Source organism: Nipponia nippon, unplaced genomic scaffold (genome assembly GCF_047370975.1).
Source record: "Nipponia nippon isolate SJK-2023a ecotype South Korea unplaced genomic scaffold, ASM4737097v1 scaffold_32, whole genome shotgun sequence".
Taxonomy (NCBI): Eukaryota; Metazoa; Chordata; class Aves; order Pelecaniformes; family Threskiornithidae; genus Nipponia; species Nipponia nippon.
Genome location: NW_028262350.1, coordinates 392,556 through 417,067, shown reverse-complemented (window position 1 = coordinate 417,067; position 24,512 = coordinate 392,556). Strand labels below are relative to the sequence as shown.

At 39.3% G+C, this 24,512-nt stretch overlaps 1 protein-coding gene across 14 annotated transcripts in view; it reads right to left on the bottom strand.

Moving 5' to 3' along the window:
- TANC2 (tetratricopeptide repeat, ankyrin repeat and coiled-coil containing 2) overlaps positions 1–24,512 on the bottom strand; it is a 252,476-nt gene that overhangs the window by 127,801 nt on the left and 100,163 nt on the right. For 13 of the 14 annotated variants that reach the window (XM_087770084.1, XM_087770086.1, XM_087770087.1 and 10 more), the window contains one exon: positions 1,774–1,884. In XM_087770084.1, the coding sequence (XP_087626210.1) occupies positions 1,774–1,884 (111 nt within the window). Of the gene's footprint in view, positions 1–1,773; positions 1,885–20,062; positions 20,343–24,512 lie in introns of those variants that run through there. The other variant, XM_087770097.1, reaches the window with a different exon arrangement.

The window sequence follows — 24,512 nt, the reverse complement described above, 5'->3', positions numbered from 1 at the left end:
TTCCTTGGCATGCACATTTTAGCAATCTAAAGCAATCTGAAACCCCTAATCTGAAGTTTCTAACTTTACTCCAATCTAATGTTGTTCACTAGCACGTACTGTGACGACTCTCTTCTTGCTCTCACTTTTTTTCCTTCCTTAGTGATGCTTCATGTTTCTTTAATGATACTTCAAGGCAGTAGGAAACTCTACTTTTCCTTTCAGATCACTACACTATCAGCAAGAGGAGGAGATCAAAAGGCAAAAAAAAAAAAAAAAAAAAAATTACAGATCCCATTGTCAGAGCCTGCTCCTGGGCCTGGCAGGAGTCCTGCCCTTCAAAACACCCTGGCAAGAGAACCTAGGGCAGGAGGGGATAGACACACGTGCAAGCACGCCTGCAAGACGTAATGCAAGACATGGGAATGTGGAATGTATGCTTTTAAAGCCAAATTTACAATTCAATTATAATTCTCGGTGGATGCAATCATAAGAAGTTTATAATTATTAACAATTACAAACATGACAATAGAAGCTATTTAGTCAAAAGAAGAAAGAGCTGTAACAGCAAGATTTTAATTGTAATTCATGATGATTGAAAAAGAAGGAGCACTTTTCACAGCAACTATGGGCTCAAAGGAGGCATTTTGAAGTACAGGGACTGTCTTTTTTCTAAGAAAACTCCTCTTTCAAACACAATACATTAAAGAAAGCCCACATTCAAAATCTGGACAACATTCAATTAATTCCTCCAATTGTGAATACTCTCTAAGCTCACTATCCACCAAAAATAAACGATGCCCTGATTTCAGAGAATCATTTATTAATATGACCTTTTCTACTGTAGCTATACATTTAAGAGGAAGATGTCACATATTTACATGCCATTTCAAAACACTTGACATCCTTTTACCCCATCCAAAGCCTGTACTGGATATGGGTCCCTTTGGTTTCATAAACCAGGGAAAGCCAGGGGAGGAAACTGCAGAATTCAGCAAAAAAATCTACGGAAACACTCGCTGCTGCTTTAAGACAATGCTGGTCCCAGCCTCCTCGGAGGGCAGCACCTTCACGGCCTCCAGCCCTCCCCAGGTTGCCACTTCCAAGTTAGGAAGAATCTGGGAAATGACACTGAGTTGGCGGCGAGATGCAGCTATATAAAGATTTAACGGCACTCACACATCTGCTTGAGGTCTGTCTGGGCTTGAAGGTATTTATGCAACTGCCTGCCCAAACCATCAGATGCATACGGGGTTAAGCCAGGGAGGGACACAACCCACTTCTATTTATGTTTCAACCAGAGGCCTCTAGCAAGATGTATACTTTTAAGAGCAATTACTACAGGACACATAAATTAGAAGATATTTCTTTTAAAAAAAAAAAATAAATCAAAAAAGCAATATTCTTAGATGCAGGTAAACAAGATCCCATAGTTTTGCATTAGTTGATTTAATGGTATTTCTGAAATGTAGTTTTATTCCAACCTCTCTGAAGACCAGCATTCAAAATTAAATTTAAAGTAGTATGTTTATTGGATCATTTTTATCTTCTCAAAAGCAACTCTCTAGATCTTCTAAATTATTCTGAGGGGAGAGCGGCCACACACAAGTAACAAATGTAAATGGGTATCAATTAGAAACTAATACTTATTCAAGTTTCCAAGTCAGTGAAACTTGGCTGGGGAAGGTCCAATCAACCATCTAGAAAAAGGAGCCACACTACATTTAAAAATACTTCTGGACTGGAATTGCCTGTTCTCCCCTTTTTAACGCAGAGCCTTTGCATGCAGCTTACCAGGGCAGTATGCATCAACGTCCAGTTTCTGCGCTGAAGAAAGTGTTGGTGAGCCAAGCTCAGACTCTGGGATTCGAGGGCTCTCAACAAACTTTGCTTTCCTCAAAGGGGCTAAGGAGAAGGAGGGGGAAAGAGAAACAGAGGTCATGAGTAAGGGAAATAGCAAGCAGCAGATGGAAGCACTTAACTAAACGACACTGTCAGACTCATATCAGGTTACCCTTTTTTTTTTTTTGTCCAGAAAAGAAAAATTATCTGCATTCTTTACAAAGGAGATGGCTCTTGTTAAAACTTTTAAACTGTACAGTCTTACTTTAAAGTGTGTGAGTATTGAGGCACATTCTTGATACTCTTAAACACTTCCTTTTTTCCTACTTTATTAAATAATTTTTTTATAGGAAGCAAACGGGCCTGGATTCAGCAACTGTAGAAAAGCTAAGATCATAGAGAGGTACACAGAGCCCATCAGGGTTTAAAGTATTTAACTATAAATATCTAAAACGAATACACAAATTCTATGTTCAGTAATTGTTTCTTTTGAACACAAAATTTCAATTTCAAAGCATTCTGAATGTCTGACCAAACAGATTTGGAGTTCAACACAAAAGATCAGAGTAAAGCTAATGCTGTCCAAGACAAAAACGACCACTCCACTTTTATCTTTGCAAATCCAGAAAAAATTCAAGAGACTTAAATAAAGAACAGGGAAAAGGTAAAATTGTCTGTAATAAAGCAGTATTGACCACTAGTGCTACAAAAATGGGATTTTTCCATGTTTTAACAGTCTGAATTCTAAAAGACACGAAGTTCTGTGCAACATTTGTTTGTAATAATCACTAAAACACTTTTATTAATAAGTTTTTAAACAGATATTCCTGCCAGACCAGAGAAACAGAACTAGCAAATAAGTTATATGCAGAGATTATTACATCACATTTCAAAGTTAAACGCACATGCCCATTAAGGTAAAAGGCTAATTTGAAAAGCCACTCTACAGACGGTATCACAGGTCAGCATGCTTCATGCCTCTCTGATTCTCAGCATAATAGCCTCAATTTACATAACTTATATTTATAGTTCGCTGTCCTGCAAATTAAATTTGGGATCTGAAACTAAAGATGGGGAGGGGGGGAACGTTTGTTCACATGCATCTCCTGTAATAAAAGCTCAACAGGTCAAATGATGACCTCTGAGGCAGCAATAAATCTCTTGCTTTTAAGGAGCCTGCATGCAGCCAGCATGGTTGGCCCTGCAGTTGGAAAAGGATTAGCAATTCTGATGATGAGGAACCAGAAAGACTACACACAACTAGCTGGCTCTTACTAGCTGAGCTGGTACACAAATGATCACAGGAATTTTTAAAAGGGGGGTGGGGAAAAACAGAGATAAAGGTTATGGTATGTTTTTTGAATAGGAAGTCCTTGTGAGACTGAATGTAGGCAAGGAATCAGACCCCTCCTCTCTGTACCAAAAGAGGGGCTAAGCTCCCTCCTGACTCTCTTCCCCCTAATGATCCATCCCAGGAGACCTGATCTGATGAGGAAAAAAGAAAGGTACCATGCTACCATTTTGCACAAGAAAATCCTGGATGAATATCAGATATATTTACAGCACATTCCCCTCCGGAGTCCATAGGGGCTGGTGTAACATGAGCCATGCCAGGCAAGGGGAATGCAAGAGAGACTGAGGGGAGATAAGGGCAGCTTGAAGCCCCTTCTCCCCCCAGACCCGCTGCTGTCCCAGCGGCACATGAAGGTCATGGATGCGCAGCCAGCTCAGACACACAACGTGATGCTAGACATCACAAGCCAGTAGTCAATTGTATAGGAACACCCCCCCCCCCCAACCATACACACACGCACCCTATCAGCTTGCAAACTGGCCAACACTAGTGAAAAAATTATTCACAGCAATGATCTTGTGCCAGATACTGATGTAATGAAAACATGTAAATACTGAGAAGATTATTACTACAGCATGAAAATTGTTTAGAGTAATAATTCTGCACAGGCCAATCTACTAATATTTTATTTGTAATTGCAGTTTTAACAAATACATTTATTTCAAATGTTTTACCATGGCCTCAGTAACAGTCATTTTTATAATATATATTAGAAATAGCTCATCTTTTCTTTCTTTATCATTTCTGGCTGACACTAGAACCATAAATCATCTGATGCGACACTTGGCAATGCTCATTTTGTTCTGAAATACAGAACAAACATGGTTTTCATAGTTCAAAGATGTTAATGACTGCAATGGGATTGTCACCAAAGGTATTGCACTGAAGATTGAGTTACTAACCCAAAGAGGAAGAAGAAATTTAAAAAGCAAAGAGAGGGCTGATGATACCGACTATGCCGCTTTCTGTGCAGTCTCCTGCACGTTTCAACAGATCAGCACCTAACAGGTCAGCTCCCATCCATAAGGAATGAATACAGCAATCTTCCCATTGCAGCATGGGTTTTATTTCTGCATCTCTTCTGGATCTTCTTTACTCCCTGCTGAAGAGCTCATCCCATCACCCGATTAATTCCTGCCTTCAACAACTGACCTACAACAGCAGAAGCGATCAGCTCGTGCATTCAACAAGCTGATCTACCAATTTTTCTTTTGAGGGCAACAAAGAACTTCATATTAACAACGTGGTGAATTCTCAATGCACTGCAAGTTTAGTCATACACGTCATTTTACAGTGTTAATGTTTTTGTTCCCTAAAAAGCATGGCTTAAGTCTTAAAAACATGTTACCACCAGACAAGATACGCTATGTCAACATGACTTAAAGACAACAATTTACTTTAAAAGGCTCAAGTCAGTACAATCTTCTCAGTGTAACTGCAGATCAGAAAGAAGACACAGAGCAATAGTTTCTTTTATTTCAGATATTCTGAACCTGAAAAAGACAAAAAGCCCTCCTAACTCATATGTAACCTGATTAGATGAAAGGAGGATTTTCATGTAAAAGAAAGCACTCCTGACTCCTGTCCAAATGAAGATTACCCTGACAGATTCATATTTGGGCATTAGCTTTCTACTGGAATAAATAACAAATGGAAATGCCATAAATTGAGAAATCTGTTTTGCCATTTTCTACCCAAATTTTAAAGGATAACATTGATCTGTTTATAAAAAGTGACTTTCTATGCACAACAGCTTGCCTAGGTCCTGAACATCCTCCCATGAGCACAGGCAAATCTTACGATCAAAGTCATGGGATGAGCATTTGGCACATACTATAAAAAACTAACAAAAGCATGAAAAAATTATTTGAAGTATTCTATACCTGCCTCGGTCCATTAGCTCTCTTATTTCTATAAGATTTTCTGTACAAAACAGACTGACTCTAGGCATTAAACAGCATTGAAATAGCCTCTTCTGTTACACAACTGCAAGTTTTTGAGGAGACAACAGTATTTCTTCCAAAAATACTGGGGAAAAAAGGATATTTGCAATAACCAGTTATAAAAATATAATGAATTAAGCGAGTATGTTAGTAGTTAGTAATGCTGTCTTTCTAGAACTGCAAAATACGCATTTAATTCAGAAAAATATACTGATTACAAGTAGCCTAAAGCTGCAGCCTCGTCACTTGGGTCCCACCTCCCATTCACCAATGATGGCCCCGGAACTGATGGCAGCAGTCCATGCTGTACACACGCTCAACAGGCCAGTCATGCTCCCAAGGGCTCGATGACAAACACAACATTGGCATCACAGAGGAACTAACTTGCTACTACTAATGTAGGAACTTAAATTTAAATAGCTAGAGAAGTTATTTAAAACAAATACTGCACATTTTTGGGGCTACTTCCTGCAGTTCTTAGCAAGATTAATCCCCATCAGTATCCAAGCCAGTAGAGCAAAACTGAAAATCCTTTCTTCAGCGCAAATAAAATTCTCATTCGACTTCGACAGCAACTTTTCCTGCGCAAGGAAAGCAATGCTTATTTTATGGTAGGAATTAACCACGTAATGCAAAACAACCACCCGGGCAAGCATTCAGATAGTTCAGATAGTTTAATTAGACAGCTCATTTATGACACTTTCTGCAGCAGGTGGTCTATCTTCCAGTTGGGACAAAGATAGAAATTCTTTCTTTCCTGGTTTTCATGCTAATTCTTCTTAATATCCACACAGACACTGTAAGTACTATACTGTCACCAATGACTGAAGTCTTCAAAACAGACAGGAATGTAAAACAGTTTAAAAACTGTATATAACTTATTTTTTGGAAAAGTATACATTTGAGAGAAACTGCTCTTTTAAAAATGAAGAAATCTTATCTGGGTTTCAGGATTGCCTGTTGATTATTAACCTGCAGGCAGTTTCTTACACTAGAAGAGCCATACAATGGAAGATACAGTTGACAAAATCCAAAGACCTGCTGAGCCCCAACAACGCTTCTTCATCAGCAGAGATGGGAGATGTTCCGTATTCTTTCCTCTGATGACAGAAGAGAAATAACTGTGTCACCTAACACTACAGCTAGGTGTGAATTAAAAAGCATACATAAGCAAACACATATTTGGAACAGATACACAGGACTGCAATAAAGCACTGTTAGTAAACTAATAGGGAAAATATTTTATTAGAAGCTGCAATGTCAAGCAGTCTGCAGATTGGCTTTTTAAGAGTCTCTTTAAAAACAGAGATTCCAAGCATGCTCACCTGAGGAACAGAAACCAAAAGCCCAACTCATAATATTCCTTAAACTTGTATGCCCATACTAGTTATTCCTGAAGCTCTCATTCCAGGGGCTGGAACGAGCAGTACAGGAGAGGTGCACAGCGCCTCCGACACAGAAAACACTTCAAATATCAGGAGCTGCTGATGGTTTATCCTTTTGTACATCTGCATGGAGCACTAGAATCAATTCTGGTGCTGTTTGTGATCAACACCAAGCATCTAATCTACTACCAAATAAAAATAAACCAAAGAAAAACCAGGATGTGTTTATTCTTTCAGAGTAATCATTTTATCTCTATTAGCATTGTGTTCTAGTTCAGCCTATTGAGCTTCCTAATTCTATCACATTTTCTACCTTACCATTTCATTGTCCCATAATTTATAGATGAGTTAGTATTTTAATTAAGAAAAAGGTTTTCTTTAGATTAAAAGGCATTGATAAAAGGAAATTATAATGGATTAGGCAAATGGCTTCAGCTACTAAATTCAGTTTCAGCTCTGAAAGGAACGTTTTGCTAAAAAAGGGTTATTAACATCTAAGGACCTGATTGAACAAAGTATTTTTTCAGGCAGTTATTTCAGCAGATTTGAATTCATTCCACAGTTTGACTACAACATATACACCTATACCTTTGCGTGTGTATACACACCCATAAAGATACACAAGAAACCAATCCATCTACAGACAAGGAAGATGCTGGAGGAAACAGCAACTCTTTTTCCATAGCATGAATGATGGATTGACGATCCCAGGGTACCTGGGAACCTCTCCTTGTATCGGCTCCTTACAAGCATCAGAGAAACGTACATTATGGTGCCCTGAACTGTGTTAACACGAACCACTACAGCTTTTTACTACACAGGCTCACAAGCTTCATCATATAAATACAAACACAGCATGGCCACATGCCTGAATTCTCCTGCCTCGCTCCTACAGGGCAGGTCCTGAGCAGAGTCCGGCCAAGGAGCTTGGTTCAAAATCAGCTTTTCTCCCTGGTTTTGTCCTCTCCCTACCTTACACACAAGTACAGCTGAATTTTAACTATGCTTTGAGCCCTCCTCTGCCAGAAGAGGATGAACTAATGAAATTTGCTATCTTTGTGTAAAAATGCTGGTTTTATCACAGGCTGAAAGAGTGTTACAAATGATGAAAACAAGTGAACTGCTCCATGTGTACTGCACGCTCATTTCTTGTGACTGGTTCAGCTGAAGAGGAGCTGAATTTTGCACTTAAACATTGTATTTGTAAATACTATAAGCACAATGTTAGCATAAATTCTGTATGGAGAGAATGCAATCCCCCAAATGTGCAAGCTTTTACAAAACCCTACCCAAGTTACGCTGTGATGGGAAGAGCCAGAGCACCCGTTTGAAGAGCAAACTTTGGAAACTCGTATTTAAAGAGTAAAAGTGGGCGCTTTGCGCATCATCCGTTCCCCATCTTTAGTTAATGACGGCTGCCGTGCCAAGGGCTGATTCACATGCTGGAAGCTGCCCAATGGCTACGTAATGCTGCAGAGAGTAGACTTTACTGAAGTCTCACTTATACTAAAATGTTTTAAGTGCTGCAGTGCTATTGATCCACAGAGCTCCTGGAACAAATAACTGTCAGATTCAACACAGCTGGACTACACCCAAAACATGAGAGATGTAGCTTTCAGTGCTGCCTCTGATCCCGAATGACTCTCTATTTTGCTGAGGTAAGAGCCGTAAAAAGAGAAAATTACAAACCACATGATTATTTTTCCTGTGGCACTAATACACCAGCTATGTGTAATTAGGATTTTTAGGTATACATTTTTTTAAAAAATCATTAATAGTAAAATAGTGAAATTACAGGTTAACATCTTTCTTTAGCTAATCCAGCGTTATTTTACAGAAACCACTGTGTAACAGTAATAGTTTATTCCCTTCTGTTATTTGAGAGTATAAAAGCTTTCTTAACTACGTTTTAAAGCCTCTCTCCTTTCATCACACGGTTATCGCAGCATCATGGGTAGGGCAGAACATACAAGTAGTGAGAAAAATGTGTTGTCTGGAAACATCATACTTGTTCCAAAACTTTCAGAAAACATGTTTAGTTTAGGAGACAAGGTCCTGAAACAAGAAAATTGAAGGAAATGAAGGTGGAAAGAGGAACAGATGAAAAAAATAGCAGGAAGAGAGTCCAGCAAGCTGACAATGGAAGAACAGCAAGGGAAAAGGAGAGTTAAAATAAGCAACTATTAAAAACTGTCTTAATTTAAAAATTCTTCTTTAAGCTGTAAGAAGCCTGTAACATGAAGGTTCTGCCTATTACCGCTTCTGAAAACGTTTTTTTGTAAAAACAAGGAATAACTTTCTCTGGAGGAGTGGATTCTGTGATCCTGTGGGACCACAGAGATCTACTGGAAAATTATTTCACCCTCTCTGTCTCTCTCCAGATGAACAGTTCTGTACAAGGCACAGAAAATAATATCAAACCATAGCAGTGATGTTACCAAAAGATATTCAATGACATCAGAAAGTAGGCCTATAGAAAATTACTTTAATTAAATCAAATTATAACTAATCTTACTTAAATTATTACCACCTCTCTCAAATAAAAACAAATAATTGATCAAAATCAACTTCTGTATGAATAGGCATTCGCAATCCATTTTCAAAGGACAAAGTAACTTGGTTTTGAAAGGCTTATATGTATTTTCAATACATACAGAATAAAATACAGATTTTTGTGTGAAGTGTTCAATAATGGCTAGTACAATTATGTTTGCAATAGATTTGTGTATTCAGAAAGAAAATAATTTCCCCTAAAATACTAACCTGTATGCAGTCTGCACCTCCAGAAAAAAAATTTCAGCTCAATTTCCATTTTGCTTATTACTATGCAACTATTTTCTGTCATTTAGAGCAAATGGAATAGCAATTTGTTATCAAACTTATCACTGCTGGAGACGACAGCAAAGCAGTCCTCTCTTGGGTCAGGCCAAATGTTTTACTTTTAAGTTAGACCAGTCAGAGCATCCCAGCATGAATCTGTTGAGCAGCTGTTGCCTAGAATACTCTGGCAAGCCTTTCGGAAGAAAGTTGCTCCTATTAATGATCTCAGAAAGAAAAAAAAAAAAAACTTCTTTCCCTGTAGATAAGTTTATTTCCAACGTGGGCTGCCAAAAAGTCTTTATCCCTGTAGGGGAGACAGCTTTGAGGAGAAGCAAGTTAAATAACATATAGACATGGCAGGAGGAGGATATGGTACTTTCATCTTTCCATTCAAACTTGTCAAATTGTTTATGACTCCTCGGAACTGTGTCACAGTAGTAGACTTCTCCACGTCATTTCCCGTCTAAAATTCTTTTCAGCATCTTCTGAAGTCTTTTAAAATTGCCTCTTTTAGTAGAAATTCCTCATGTGTGACTCAAGGTAGAAACTTGTGTGTAAGAGGAGGAGGGTGAAAGAAGAGAAAGGAAGTCAGCATCACTTGCTCGGCTGTCCAAGTCATCTTGTTATGAAACTAAGCAATTCACCCACTAACATTTTTCATAAATTTCTGTTGCAGTCAGTTTTCCTTTTCAAGTTTCAGACTTTAATTATACAAAAAAAATAGAGTGAATGAAGACCTGGGACTACAGGATGAAATCATGTCATCAAAATTTTAAGCTTATGTAAGATCTGCTCAAATACCCAAAGAATCTTCCCAAATGGCAGAAAAGGGACAGAGCAGAGCTGGAGAGGAAAGTGTTCCTCATGCCCCTCACATCCCTTTTCCCAACATTTTTATTTCATTAAATGTTAAATTTAAAACAGATGAGAGGAGAATGCAACAAAACATGAGTGCTGAATTGCGTTATTCCCATTCAATCTCCTACTATCCTAGAGTTCTTTCAGCAATTCAGTGACTCAAATATTGCACTGGCACTAAAAGTGAGAAAAACAGTCAAAAAAAGACGTGGATATACTGTAAAGGGCATTTATTCTAAAGAAAGCAGCAAAGAGCTTGGTCACTTTAATCAAATTATAGGTAACCCCGTTAGTTTGCTCTTTAGAAAGAAACCGTTTCACCTTTTTCTAAACATAAAGACTGACTCATCAAAACCCTATGCTCGGATTTCAAGATAAACTTTCATGAGAGAAATCAGAAACTAATTAAACAACTACACATTTTCCTCTTTTCTGTATGATGCTGATTGTAAGACAGATCTTGGGGAAAAAATGCCTGATTGCTATAGCATCCCCAACAAGGGGCTTTTGTTTTATGGGGCTTTTTTAAATTGTACATGTTGAACAAGTTAGGCTGTAGAAACCTGTCTGAACATTTAACATAGCTTAATTTATCTCAAGTCACTAGAAAAAAAAAAAAAAGAAACTATATTTAACTGAAGATTCTTCCCACAGAAGAAAAGAGCAAGTGTAACATAACCACTTCCAAATAAGGCTGATCTTCCTGGTAGCGTATGTTTTCCTCTTTTGTACAGCTTTTCTCTCCATTTTTATTTACACTGAGATTCGACTACATATTTGACTCACAACGTGTAGCTGTGAAGCCACATTAAACTAGAAAGTGTTCAGAATTGCCGTTCTCCTACCCCATTACACCAACATTTTTTCTAGTGCTGGCAATGCTACAGGACAGCTCAGGAAATGGTGTGCCTTTGTGAACTGCTGTCCTTCCCGTAAGAATGGAAGTATCTGGTTCATTGAGCTCAGCAACCTGTCTCTGGCAGTGAACACCAGTGACCTAGGAAGGAGCACGGGAAAGGGGACAGTGAGAGCCCTGTACAGTATCTCACACGTTGTGATGCAGGGACTTTGAGCCAGAGGTGTTACCCCCAAAGCCTGCAACAAATTAATCTTCCATTAACATAACCAGTCACTTTTTGAGATAGACTTTCAGCATTCACAACACCTTGCAGCACAGCTTCCTGTGAATTAACTACACAAGTTTGAAAAACCGCTTGCCAGTTTTGCACTGCCAACCTTATTTCTGAAAACTCAGGGAAACTAACAACTTGTGTTCCCCTCTGCACAGGCGATGACTCTTCCAAAGACATCCCAACAGACTGGTGGAGCCTAACACCGCTAGGCAATACTCGTGTTAAGTTTTTCCTCATACATTCTGTTTATCCAGGTGAACATTAACTCTGCCTTTCAGACCACTTTCTACTAACTTGCTCCATACAGACATCAAGCCAACGGGTCTGCAGTTTCCCAGAGCTCCCTCAGAGCCCTTTTTAGTACTTGATGCCATAATAATCACCTTTCAGCCACCTGGTGTTAAGGAAGTTATAAACGAGAGGTTACACAGCAAAGACAGTAATTCAGCATCCGTGAACACCTTCTGGTCCTCGTGCTTTGTCGCAGTTTGTTTTTATGACCTGCTCTACCATTGCTGTCATCTGAGACAGACCCAGCTCTCTGTCATTCTTTCTTTGCAGCATCTGTACCGACGAGGTCAGTACCTGCTGCCTCTGCTAACGCTGTGTGTGAGGTTGGACTGTTCCGAATTCTAGTGCTCTCCTGTTATTATAGCAGTAAAAAATTAAAAACTGCACTAGGCTTGCAAGGGATCTGAAAAAGAATGACAAAAAGGAATTATTCACTCTAGGCATTGCTGCAAGAAAGCTGTTTTAAGTATTTTACAGGCAGCCAAAAATGATCAAAGGTAGGTATCAAATTATATAGCCAAACTAAATTTGAACAGAAGTGGCAGGGGCCAAGGCTAGGAGTAGGCCTAGAGTTGCACATAAACAAAATCTAATTCATTGTCCCACCATATCCTTAAGATCATACCAACATATTGTAATCACAATGAGAAGGCTAAACTGTAAAATACCCTACCATTCAAAGCCCAAGTAATCCCATGTTAAAGCACATATAAGACTAGATTCAGTTCACTATACAATACCATTGTTTATGACCATGACTACATAGCATACAAGCTCATATAAATTCATTATTTGATAATAGCATTTAAAATGAAGGCAAAAGATGTGAATAGATAAGGTGATTTTATTTATGTGTCAGTCATTCAAATTTTGCTATGCTAAAACTAATTTAGTTGGTGTAGCTGATAAAGGCAGACCTGTAATTACACTGACATGTATGCATAATTTTTCAATTGATATGAAACTGTATTTAGGATCCATATTTCTTTGCTAGTAGGAGCTTCACAGAATATTATATTCTTAAAATGAAGCTGCTTATCTGGCAAGACACAAGCCTGAATTAGCTGAATGTGTTTGTTAACACTTGAAAAAACATATTATGCTGTATTTACAAGGTGTTTTTTTACCTAAGAAAATTGCTACCATTCAACCACCTTTAGTTTTCAGTAATTTATTCTTTGCTTTTAAAATTCTTTAGTTACTCGTAGAAGTAAATAAGCTGTTAGAACTTCCTGTTTTGAGAAGTGATGACTGCTCATATTAACCTTTCCTTCTACAGAGGAACAGGGACAAGGAAACATGGTGTGCCTAAATAATTCAATTAAAATATCTAATGAACATGTGATTATTTGTGTGAACATGAACGGTTAAAGCAGACCGACTGGACCTGCCTCTGTCAATGATGCAGGCAGACACAGGAGAGCAGCATTTCTCAGTGTAATGGGATTTAAGACCCAACAACTCTACGAGACTTCAGTGGCATGCGCATCCTGCAACAGCAGCAAGATGTCCCAGAAAGGACCAGTCCTGTCTAGCCCTTTAAGTGAAAATAATGTTAACTTTGTTGGGAAGGCAGTGCTCTCAGCACCCATTTCTGAGCTGAAGAAGCAACAGTCATGGCATGCAACAAGGCCAGTGACCACTTACTGAAAGAAACACACCAATCTGGTGACTTTCCTTCAAAAAAATATTTACTCACTTACACCAATTCACTTCCATAACTGAGAAGGTAAAAAGAAAAGTGTAACAGGGGAAAAAAAAAAACCAAACTGTATTCTCCTAAGCCTGGCTTCATTTTTGCAGAAAAAAACCTTGTAGAAATTCCAAGTTTCAACTTTCCACAACCTGCAAATGGTACCAAACCAAGGAGCTGTACTCTTCTTCACAGACACGCTGGACCACAACTCCCTCCACGATGCATCATCCATCCTGGGGTCCAAACACATGGGGTGGCTGGCTGATTTTACAAAATACAGCCACAGCTGCCATTTGTGTGCCTGAGAGAAGAATCAAGCTCCATTAGGGCCAGATTTTTTAAAGCAGGGGGAAAAAAAAAGAAATTAAAAAAATCAGTCTGTAATGCAAGAGCAACACTTGGTCCAGCTCTGACAGCTGAAGAACTGCTGGTGACACCGGGCATGGCTGCTGCTGCTCCTCCTTCTTCTGCTGAGTGACTTGCCTACCCATTACAGAAATTTTCAAGTAGGGTGTTTTAATGAAAGGATCAAAGATATCCTTGCTCCTCTGTAAGCTCCTGAGCATGCTGTTTTCCACAAAGGCAACTCCCAGAACAAACACTTGTTTTGTAACCTGCCTCAGAAGCGCTGCCTTATCCCAGCTTGCACCTCCCTCGGTTCTTCTCTGCATCTTCAGCACCGTTATCTTCCTATTGTTGCTTTATCTTTATCCTTTGTCAAACTGAGTGTTCTTTCTCCCCCTCTGAATTGAAGCTTCATTTTTTCCATCTACACTTTCTCTCTATCCAGCTTTCACAGTATCTGATAGCTGTCCCATCTCTTCGCAATGCTGATGCCTTCATCTTCCAACCGGCCCCTATCACAACATCTCTCCTCTTCTGCTCACTGTCCTATTGCCCATTTTGAGGGCTCCAAAGCAGATCAGAAGCAAGCCAGGCGAGTTGCTTTTACAGCCCTCTTTCAGACCCTCTAAGCAGATTTGATACTTTGCAGAATCAGAAAAGTCAAAAAGAGACAGAAATTCAATACAAAAGCTCCAAAACCGCTACTGAGACAACAGGAAAAACCCCACCGAGTGCAACACCTCACTGCCTTGGCCCTTAGCTCTTGTAGTACCAACCTTCTCTGCAGCAATGTTAGTTGGTACAGTGTCCTGGTACACATCTACACCAATCCCCCAGTGGTTTTTGTATTCATTGCTGGAAAATCTTCAAGTTAGGTATTACAGTGTGAAAGCTTCCCCAGCTGTCAATTATTACCATCAGCAGCAAGAGCATTGCCAACAATAATTTAACAGGTAGAACATACAGAACTACAGTGCTCATCACCATTTATTTAAAGGTAGGGTTGGGGATTTTTTGGAGGGGGACAGTTGATTGGTTTTGTTGAAGCTAATTTTTCTTTGCATTTAGTTCTTTTTGAAAAGTAACTGGTTTGTTCATAAATATGTGGTTACAGTAGAAGCTCAACTTGGCAAGAAGTTGGATTTACTGTCTTTTTGGTATAGCTCCTTTAGATTTACATTGTTCATAAGAGCAACAGCAACATGAATTAAGTGCTGGACAAGCTTATTCACCTGTTCAAACTGTTTCTAGAAATTTCAAAGCATGCCCTAGGAAGAGCTGCAGAAAGCAAAGTCCCTAGCCCCCTCCCCCCCCCCCGCAATGAAATGAAGATGCAAACCTTTGACAAAAGCTGAAGTTTAAAGGGCTGTTTAAATTCACCTAGAAATCATTCTTTGTAGTCATATACTCATTACATAGAAAATTGGACATTCTAATAGGAAAAAAAAAAATCACAAAAGTTAAACCACCAACTTGTCTAAATACATCTTGATCTGAAAGATTCTACCACTGAACAGAAAGAAAAGAGTAAGTGAAATAGGGTAGACAGGAACCCGTAAACAAAAAATTTGTCTACGTTACATTTATGGACAAAAATCACAGAAACACTGTAAAAGAATAAAACAGGCAAAACCAGAAGAATGTAGAAGAGCAAGCAACAGTCTAGATATTTCACCTCTGCATGAACTAATGTGATACTCAAACATATCCTACTGAAAACAAAGGTACATAAACAAGTCTTTGTTTTCTTAAGAGGTGAAATTCTAAAACACTAGGAGAGAACAATGTTAGGGTTAAATTAGCATCTACCAATCCAGATTTACAAAAGCTGACGAATACATTTCCTCTGCTTACATTTTATGGTATCTGACACCGTAAAACAAAGGGCACTACAGCTTTAGCTTCACGTCAAGTTTGTTTTAAGTTATAACTGCATGATTATCACGTAATGAAATTTTTATGGTGCAAAACCACTTATTTCTGAAAGCAAGCTGTAACACAATGCTATATACTAAGTACTATTTTGATGCAAACATGAAAGCAGAAATTTAATCTTGTGTGTATGAACAAATCAAATGTGCAATGTTTAGATGGTTATTGCATAGCAGTGCTGGGTATTTGGCAATCAGAAAGAATGTTTCAGCACAACAGTGTATTTATACATGCATAAATGCCTTCTGTCCAAATATAAACTTTTAACAAATATCATATGAGATAAAACTAAGCCCATATGTTCTGTAGCAGTAATTCTTTACTAGAAGACAATGTAGAGTTATTCATTCTCATCCCCTTATACAACCTGCCCTCGGATTAAGTGGGAAGCAAGAATCTGTCTATTTTCCAGAGCAGTACCAGCAACAGGTATGGATCCACATTGCTCATTTCTCTTGTGCAAAAGAGAAAAGCTTTTAGAAATGTTCTAATATTTCAGAAAATTTTCATTTCCCATTTCCATGCCTCTTGCCTACATCATCAGGCTGATTTAGGAACACAATTCCAAAAGTATTTTTTCTAACTGGGGATACAGAGGAGGGAGGGGATAAAGAAATTATAATTTTGTGTTTAAAAAACCTGAAGAACAATTGACTGTGAAGACCTAAAGTAGCACCTGGTGAGGCATCAGGCTCAATGCAGTCTGCCATTGCTGTTAGACACAGAGCTCCTTTAAACAAGCCAACAGTAACCCTTTCAAAATCACTTGGTGAAATCAGGCCTTTATTTTGCAATCTTCAGCCAAGTCGGTACCCACCAACTCAGAGTCTCAGCGTCTGCAAGGGACAAAGTCTCAAGGAAGAGGCATTCAGGCAGCCATCAGAAGCCCCAACCAAGTTCAGACCATGACAGACATGGACCAGACCTGTGGGTCCTATGAGATGTGATGAAAGAGCTCTCAGAGATTAATGTCACCAGGCTGCGTGGCCTTCAGTTACAACATGGCACATATCAGGACCCTAAATATCTGGTTTAATAAATACAAAGGTACTCAACAAAATACACATTGGAAACGAAGATTTGTTTTTTCCCTTTTCTTCCCCTCCCTTCAGTCAAAGAACCACTTCAAAAAAGTTTGGGTTAATTTGTTTTCTAATTTTATTTGGCTGTAGGATGTTGTTTCTTTGTCAACAGAAAAAAATGCTCATCTCCGCATGCAGTATAAAAGTCTCTGGCAAATCAGCTGTAGCTGTAGTTCAACAAACTGGGTACTTAGAGGGCTAATGTTTCAACTGTTAAAAAAGCCGATGCTGGAGTAAAAGAGAGCAGCTCATTTAGAAATGTATACACGCATTATCTACTTGGAAAAAAATCATCAAGAACCATTGGTAATAAACAACATGTTATTTCTTAATGAAGTGCACAGAAGAGGGGTGGATTATACTAATGCATGTTTTGAGGTGCAAGAACCATTGGTAAAGGTTTCTGTCTACAGAAGGTATGCAGGTCTATAGGAACAGAGCTTGAATGTTGGGCCAAAGACATCTTTGATACAATTCCAAATTATATGCATGTGGTTAGATCAGCAATACATCCAGGAATGGAATTACACAGTACCAACAGCTAGTCAAGGGAAGTCACCACAGAGCAAGGAAAGAGATAGCAAGTGCCCAAGCGATGGTCCAGAGCCATGGATCAATCTCAGTTCTCAACCTTCTGTTTTGGGCACTGGTCTGGGATCTGTGGTGAAATCCCAGCATGCAGCTCTGCAACATGTGACCTCATCACAACACACAGCTCTACGCATGCTGCGGGAATTTTTAACAGATGACATCACTCCAAACTTAGTGATAATACTGAGTTGTGATGAGCCTGACCAAAGCTTCCTACATGGTGAGAGGCAACCAGGTACACATGACATCACAAATTAGCTTTTGCAAAAGCAATGGTCAGTCTTTGGACAAGTAATCCAACCCAATAACCCAGTGTGATCATGCAGGACGCAGCAAGGAGAGTTTCCAAAACAGGTTCTCTTGTTGTTATGGAAGTAGGAAAGGATTAGAAAACATGCAGCCCAGTTGGAGAGAAGGGCTTTTTCCAAACGACAGCATCCTGTGAAGGCCCCTCTGCTCACAAGGAGAGGGGCACGGTCAAGCGCACAGAACATCTTTGAGGGCACAATCTAGGAGCAGGGGGAGGAAAGATGTAGCAAAGGGAAGAGCGATGACCTGATTTAACTCCACAGGAGGCTTCCTACACCACCTTCTCTTGCTATAGAAACCTCTTAACTATGTCTAAAAACTAAAATTCTCACACACCAGAAGTGTAACCATGACAGATGCTCCATTTTGTGCAGCACCAGTGTGAAATAAGGACAGACTTCCTAGCTCTGAGCTTCTGAAAAGCCATGGAGGTTCAGGGCTATTTTGTTTGCCTTTCTAATGTTATCTGCACTAAACATAAACCTTTGGGGTTCTCCCTTTGTTTAAGCAGATACACAAATATTTGAAACAAAAAAGCTATTATCACCTTTTCCCTAGTATAGTGCTGTGATGATGTGTTTACCTCATCCTCTGCAAGTCGGAGCAGTTAAACAGCCTCAATGCAAAAACAAAAACATCCTAGTGAAGAGCAAATTATAAAGGTTCTGCAGGCCCAGCAGGCAGGCAGGCAACCTCACACACAAACAACAAGGAAAAGCATGTGGGATTTTCTGCATATCTCTATTACGATTTCTGTTCTGTCAATATGGAAGGCAGCTGTGTGTCAGAACAAGACAGAATAGGGTTTGTCTTGTAAGCAGCATTTGGGAAAATCCATGCTAAAACTGGTCAGTGACTTTCAAAAGCCAATGAATATGATATGCCAGTATTTTCCTTCCCTCCATTTAAAAAATAAAAGTTACATCCAAACCATCCTGAAATTAATGCAGAAACGTCATGAGTTGAGTAGGTCTCCAACCCTAAACACAGGAATCGTTTTAATTCAAAAAGTTACCAATAGACACACTATTTATCTGTAAAAATTTCCGGGACAGTTTTGGAGCCCCAAAAAACTTAAGTGGGAAATTTACCTATTTCACATAAAGAGTTATGTTTGTTTAATAAAGATTAATGTACATATGTGGGTACACACGGAGACACATTCATCCACCTGTTTCATTTCTGCAAGCCCAGCTGGTTTCCATTTAAGTATACTCCTGTCAAAACAAATCACAAGTCTAAAAATAATGGATGAAGCATCCCAAAAATGAATAGTAAGAATTGACACAACAGGAAAAAAATATTCAGGATACATCTTTGTAAATGAAAGAGGATCCTCCTTCTCCAGCAGGTTTCATTGCTGGAGACATTAGGGTTTGCCACACTAGAGTTCAAGACAGGACTAAAAACGCAGGTGCCAAAACCAAAATGAAATGTTGCACTTGCGTGTGTGTGTGTGCGCGCGCGCGTTTTACATAATTTTTTAAAAAGGGATCACTCAATAATTCTGACAAAGTTCAAGTTTTCTACTTGCTAAACTTCTGAATAGCCACAGATTGCAATGGATCAGGGAAAATTGAATGAAAAATGAATTGTGCCCAGACCACATTACGCATCTTGAAAAAAACCCGAATCTAACGGCACTTTACAGATAACTCAGTCTTTGTCATTACAGCTCAGAAATGCAAAAGTGGGCCTCCAATCCAACCTCCGCTCCTACATGAAAAACATGAATTTCAGATCAATGTCATGCTGGCAGTATGACAGTTAAAGAAAGAAATAAAAAGAAATGTAAGCATACTGCCAACGGTATGATATAAAGATACCTAAAAAGGATGAAAGTCTGTCCCGACACAAACAATTTTAAGCAGAACACCCCTCAAAAATTAGGTGCAACATGAGCACTAGGCACTTGAATAGCTTTTCCTCATATTGTACCTTGAAAGTGATTGGTTATGTATTTGTATTTTTCCTAGTGGCATTGAATTAAAAATCTCACTCTTTTAGTGAGAAGCAAAAATCTCTCACCCAGCACACAGAGATTTTACAATCCACTCAAATCTAATTTGTGGTCATTTTGCAATACAAAAAAAAAATCTCAATTTCATTGTTCTCAAAATTTAAAAACAAAACACTCTTGATATCAGTAGTATTTTTCAATACACTCCTCAGTAGTTCTTTTATATTTTAGCAATGCTGAAAAGTGGTATTTTTTCATTGCTCATTCATTTCACATTTTGTATGTGAAATTGTGCACATCCTAGCAAGGAGGCAACAAACTCAGATTATGTAAAAGTATTGCAACAACTGAAAGAAAAATAACCCAAGCAACATAACCCTTACCAACACTAAAAACCTAATAATGGCTTCCTTGTAAACCAGGAGCATCAGAATCCCTTATTCTACATTGGTCTGCTGCAGAGTTAAAGGAGGCCAAGGAACGCCTAACACAATTTGATTTTAAATCAAAGTCCATGCAAGACAAATTGTCCGAATACTCACAAGGCTTTGTTTTCTCTCCCCATCACCTGAGAGCATGCAATCTTGCAGCAGGAAGTCAGCAAGCCTGTTAATTCATGGGTACCGATGCCTTGAGAGGCAGCACTTCAGTAAAGATCCTCCTCTGGTCCACACCTCTCCCTAGCACTAGCTCCATATTGCTGCTCACAACGTCAGGATGATGTTACAGGTGACACCTCCCGCTGCTGATGTCAAGCTCGGTTCCCAAAGGCACAACAACCATCTCTCTGCAGTGCCTACTGCCCCTAACAAGCATCACTTCTGCATCTTCTCTGTCCCCAGGGCGAAGGCTGGAAGATGATTTCAGAAAAGCTTACAGACACAGAGCTTTCTCTCTTCATTATGTCTCTCAGCATTAAAAAGCCTCTCCTTCCAGAATGCTGCAGCAAATGTAGACTACACGCCTCCCTTGGGGGAAAAAGGAAGTATTTTTACAGTTCCTTTCTATGGCACAGCTTAATTTGCTCTTTTGTTAGAGCAAACTGCTGAAAGAATAGGTAAATAATGGCGCAGTACACCAGAGTGAATGATTCACTGATGCTCTCCTGAACATTTCAGAGTAAGCCAAAGGGCTAGCAATGCAGCCCAGGACCAGAGCTGATGAATGGTGCAGTGCTGCTGTTGTCATGGCAACTAAGAGAAAAAAAGCAGCACCATATAAGGAGTTGTGACATGGATTCTGGGAACAACTTATACTAAAAGGCTGTAAGCCCTCGGATGCTTTAAAGCTGCAGCATCCCCATCTCCTCGGTTGGATACAGGTTTCACTGGAACACGTTTGCATTGTACCAAAACACAATGGAACAACATGATTTTGCAATGTTTTCAAGTAATTGAAATTGAAATAATTGAAATTACTATGTAAGGAAAATGGCAGGATGCTACCAATGACCCAAACTAGCATCTGTGAAAAACAAGGGTACCAATGAGACCCAGAGATATCACGCAGCTGCATGCAGGTAAGCTGTCTTTATGGGAGCAAGCCTGAGATGAACCAAACTGCAGCACCATCAGGTGGCTGACTGCCTGAGCGGCAGTGCCACCAACCAGAGATCCAGCCACTCCTCCTAAAGACAGGAAAATATCCCCAAATTAACCTGCAAACCAGTCGCTGTTGTGCAACGAAGGCTGGCAGTGCCCCTAAAGCATCTCCAGATAAAGCAGTGCAGTGAAAGCCAACTCAAACATAAGAGTTGCCATAGCAAGCTATAAACAAGACCAAGGTTTCTATTCCATGCTAACACAGAAGGGAACACACTATTGTACACAATCATCATCAGATGCTTTTCACTTAATGCACATGCTCAAATAGACAATACACCGACCAGGATAAAGAGAACTGCAACTACTTCACCAAAAGCTGACACAACACTGTAGTTCTGAAGTCTCTGCTCAGCAACTGAAATTTAAACTTTTAGAAATCCTTTCCATTTATTAACCTATTTTATCTGAACAAACATGTACCAGCACTGCCAGCTTCTCCCCAACACTCACACCCCTAAAGCAGCTGCCTCATCATCTCTCACGTTCACACCCCACTGAGTTAGTGCATTAGTTTCAAAAGAATAAGTAGTCCCAGAGAGCTGCAATTATTAATCTAGGTTTGTCACCGTTAAAGAAGAAACAATTAGAGTTTTCAAGTAGAGAGATCTCAGCTTGTTTAGTCCCACAATCACGATTAGCATCAAGAATATTTAACCCACGATTAGCATCAAGAATATTTAACCATTTGCTAAAGATACAGAGAAGGAAAAAAATAACAATCCTTATGGCTATTCCCAAGAGAAACAAAGGGAGCCGCAGAGGGACGCGGTGACAACAAGACCCCAGATCTTCCATTTCCCAGCACTACAAATGACATGGGTGATAGTGGCACAGGGGACATTGCCTGTGGGTGCCCCCAGCCCAGCTGGATCTGGAGGGTGTTGAGACCCACAATAGTGACTGGTGTCACAGGGAAGAGCAAGTCTCCATCCTGCTTAGCTCTGCTCTTGCCATCTTTGAAGGATCTAGTAAGAGAGTACATGTTTTCTTTAGTAAAAAGGATGCTATTAATTGCCTGGACACACCTAGAACATTCCTACTGCTTCTATGAAGTTTATTCTTAGAGAAAGTTCCCACATTCCCAAAGCTCAAGGGAGGAATGTTGTCAAAGCGGGGGATTTGCAATGAAACTAATTCTTCAGGCCCATGCCTTCAAAGACACCAAAGCATCTAATTCATGCTGCATACAGGAGGAATGAGGCCTTTGAGAATCCAAACCTAAACATGTAGGCCACTTTTAGAAAAACGTGATTTATTTCCTAGATTTCTTGCTAATATTCTCTCCTCCTCCCTCTGTGCATAAGCACTCACACACACACACATGCTCTTTCTAAAAGAATCCTAAAGCTTGCAATCTGTCATTCAACAGAAAAAAATAGAAATAGCAAAGTACAGTGATGAATAAAATTATCCCTGCGCATATAAATGTACAGCATGCAAATTAAAAATCTTTCCTGAGGAGGAGTTAGGTGCGGCACAGGGCTTTGTGCAAACCCTTTGCACGTGGTGGGTTCCACAGTAATAGAATAAAGCATGGGTAGCTGGGTTTTTCAGCCCAATATCTCATCTGTTATCCTAATACCACGCTGGCTACTATTTTTGGCATTGATTCAGGAAAGCACTTAGATACATTCATCTCTATAAGCACCCTCCTGAAAAGCGATGCTTTCCTGAATGAAGGTATACAATGCAACTGCATCACTTTCATTGCAGCCATGGCTTTGAGTCATCAATGATACACTTTTGATGTATAGTAGATTATTCAACCCAATGGTTTTGAAAATGGTTGTTCTCTTTGCGCAGTAAGCATGGTAACTTTTACAGGCAAATTTTATTCCAGACAGAAATCAAAATGGTGTCTTCTACATACTTATCCTGGGCTGGTAGGGTTTGTTTTTTTTTTCTTTTTTTCCTTTTTGTTATCTATTTTTCACATTACACTTGCTAGTAAAGCACTGTTGTTATAAGAAAATTATTAGACAGCATAAACTGAGGTTGAACATGCTGATCTAAAACATGTTCTTAGCCATTGCTAAACAATAGGTTATACAGGCAGCAGAGGGAGAGCTGATTACTTATGCTTACTATTACTTCACCCTTTAGAGCCACAATGACCTTAGTTTTGCTTAATCGCCAGACTATTCAGCAGAGTGAAAATTGCAACCATACTGAATATTTATCAACCTCTGAATCCAGCCAAGTATCCATACTCAGAAAATCCAGATATCAACATGTTAGCAAGTGACCTCAGTTCCTCTGGAAAGGAACTCAACACACTGCGTAACGTGTTCCTATGGCTTTTTACCAAAAGTGGACATTTTAACAGTTCTGTGGATGAAAAGCCAACTTGTTTACAAATCGGCCAGGTTAAGAACTTTAAAAGATTATATTATAAATAAGTAAATAGATAGATAAAGAAATAAATAGATAGCTAGCACTGCTGTTTCTACTGGGCAAGTTTCTCTGCACCATACAGGTTTCTTTCCTTTTTAAAGGGCTAAGTTAAACCCCAAATTAACACGACACCCCCGGATGCCCATGAGAAGGGGCCATCTCAGTAGCTGCTTTCCCCTCCCCGTTGGAGCTGACAAACCTACTCTACTACACTGGAACAGACACATGCAGATCCAGAATGACCCAAGATACTGTAGCCCTCGAACGTGAGCAAATTATCTTGTGAAGAGCCTCAAAAGTCTTTTGTATTTAAATTTTCATCTCTGAAGAATTCCAGAAAGCATAAATGCAGAAGTTGGTACAGTCACATTTTGTTTCAAATGGTCTTAGGAATTAAATCTTTAATTTTAAAAAACAAACAAACAAAAAAAACCCAAACAAACATAAGACAACAAAGTTTTTTATGTAACAAATAGTACCATTCCACTATCCAACTGCTCCACAGATATGGAAATTATGACATGAATGGGTTAGTCACACACAAATGTATGTAAGAAGCAGACAGCATGAAAAAGCCCCTACAATTGGATAATTTCTCAACAATTTTCTATGCTCTGAAGGTCGCTTTGAAAAATCCATGTGGCAACTGTCAGATGGACAAAAGCCTCTCTTTGTAATACTTCAGTTTCCCAGAATCTCCTTCATCCCTTTTCCAAAAGGAATCACTGCTGTTATTGTGTAGGATTAACAACTGGACAGCACAATGAGACAAAGCAGAAGAGGAAACCATCACAGCCAGCGAGACTTTGAAATGTCTCCATGCATTTACTGTCAAACTGCTGGCTGCTTATTTTTATCTGAAAGCTCCCACAGTCACATGGAGATTTTTTTGAACCAAGTTGCTTATCAGTTCTACCAGATTTTGAGTATGCTATGATGGCACTTACAAGACTTCTGTAAAATCAGAGAGGGGTATGGGGCGAAACACCTTCAA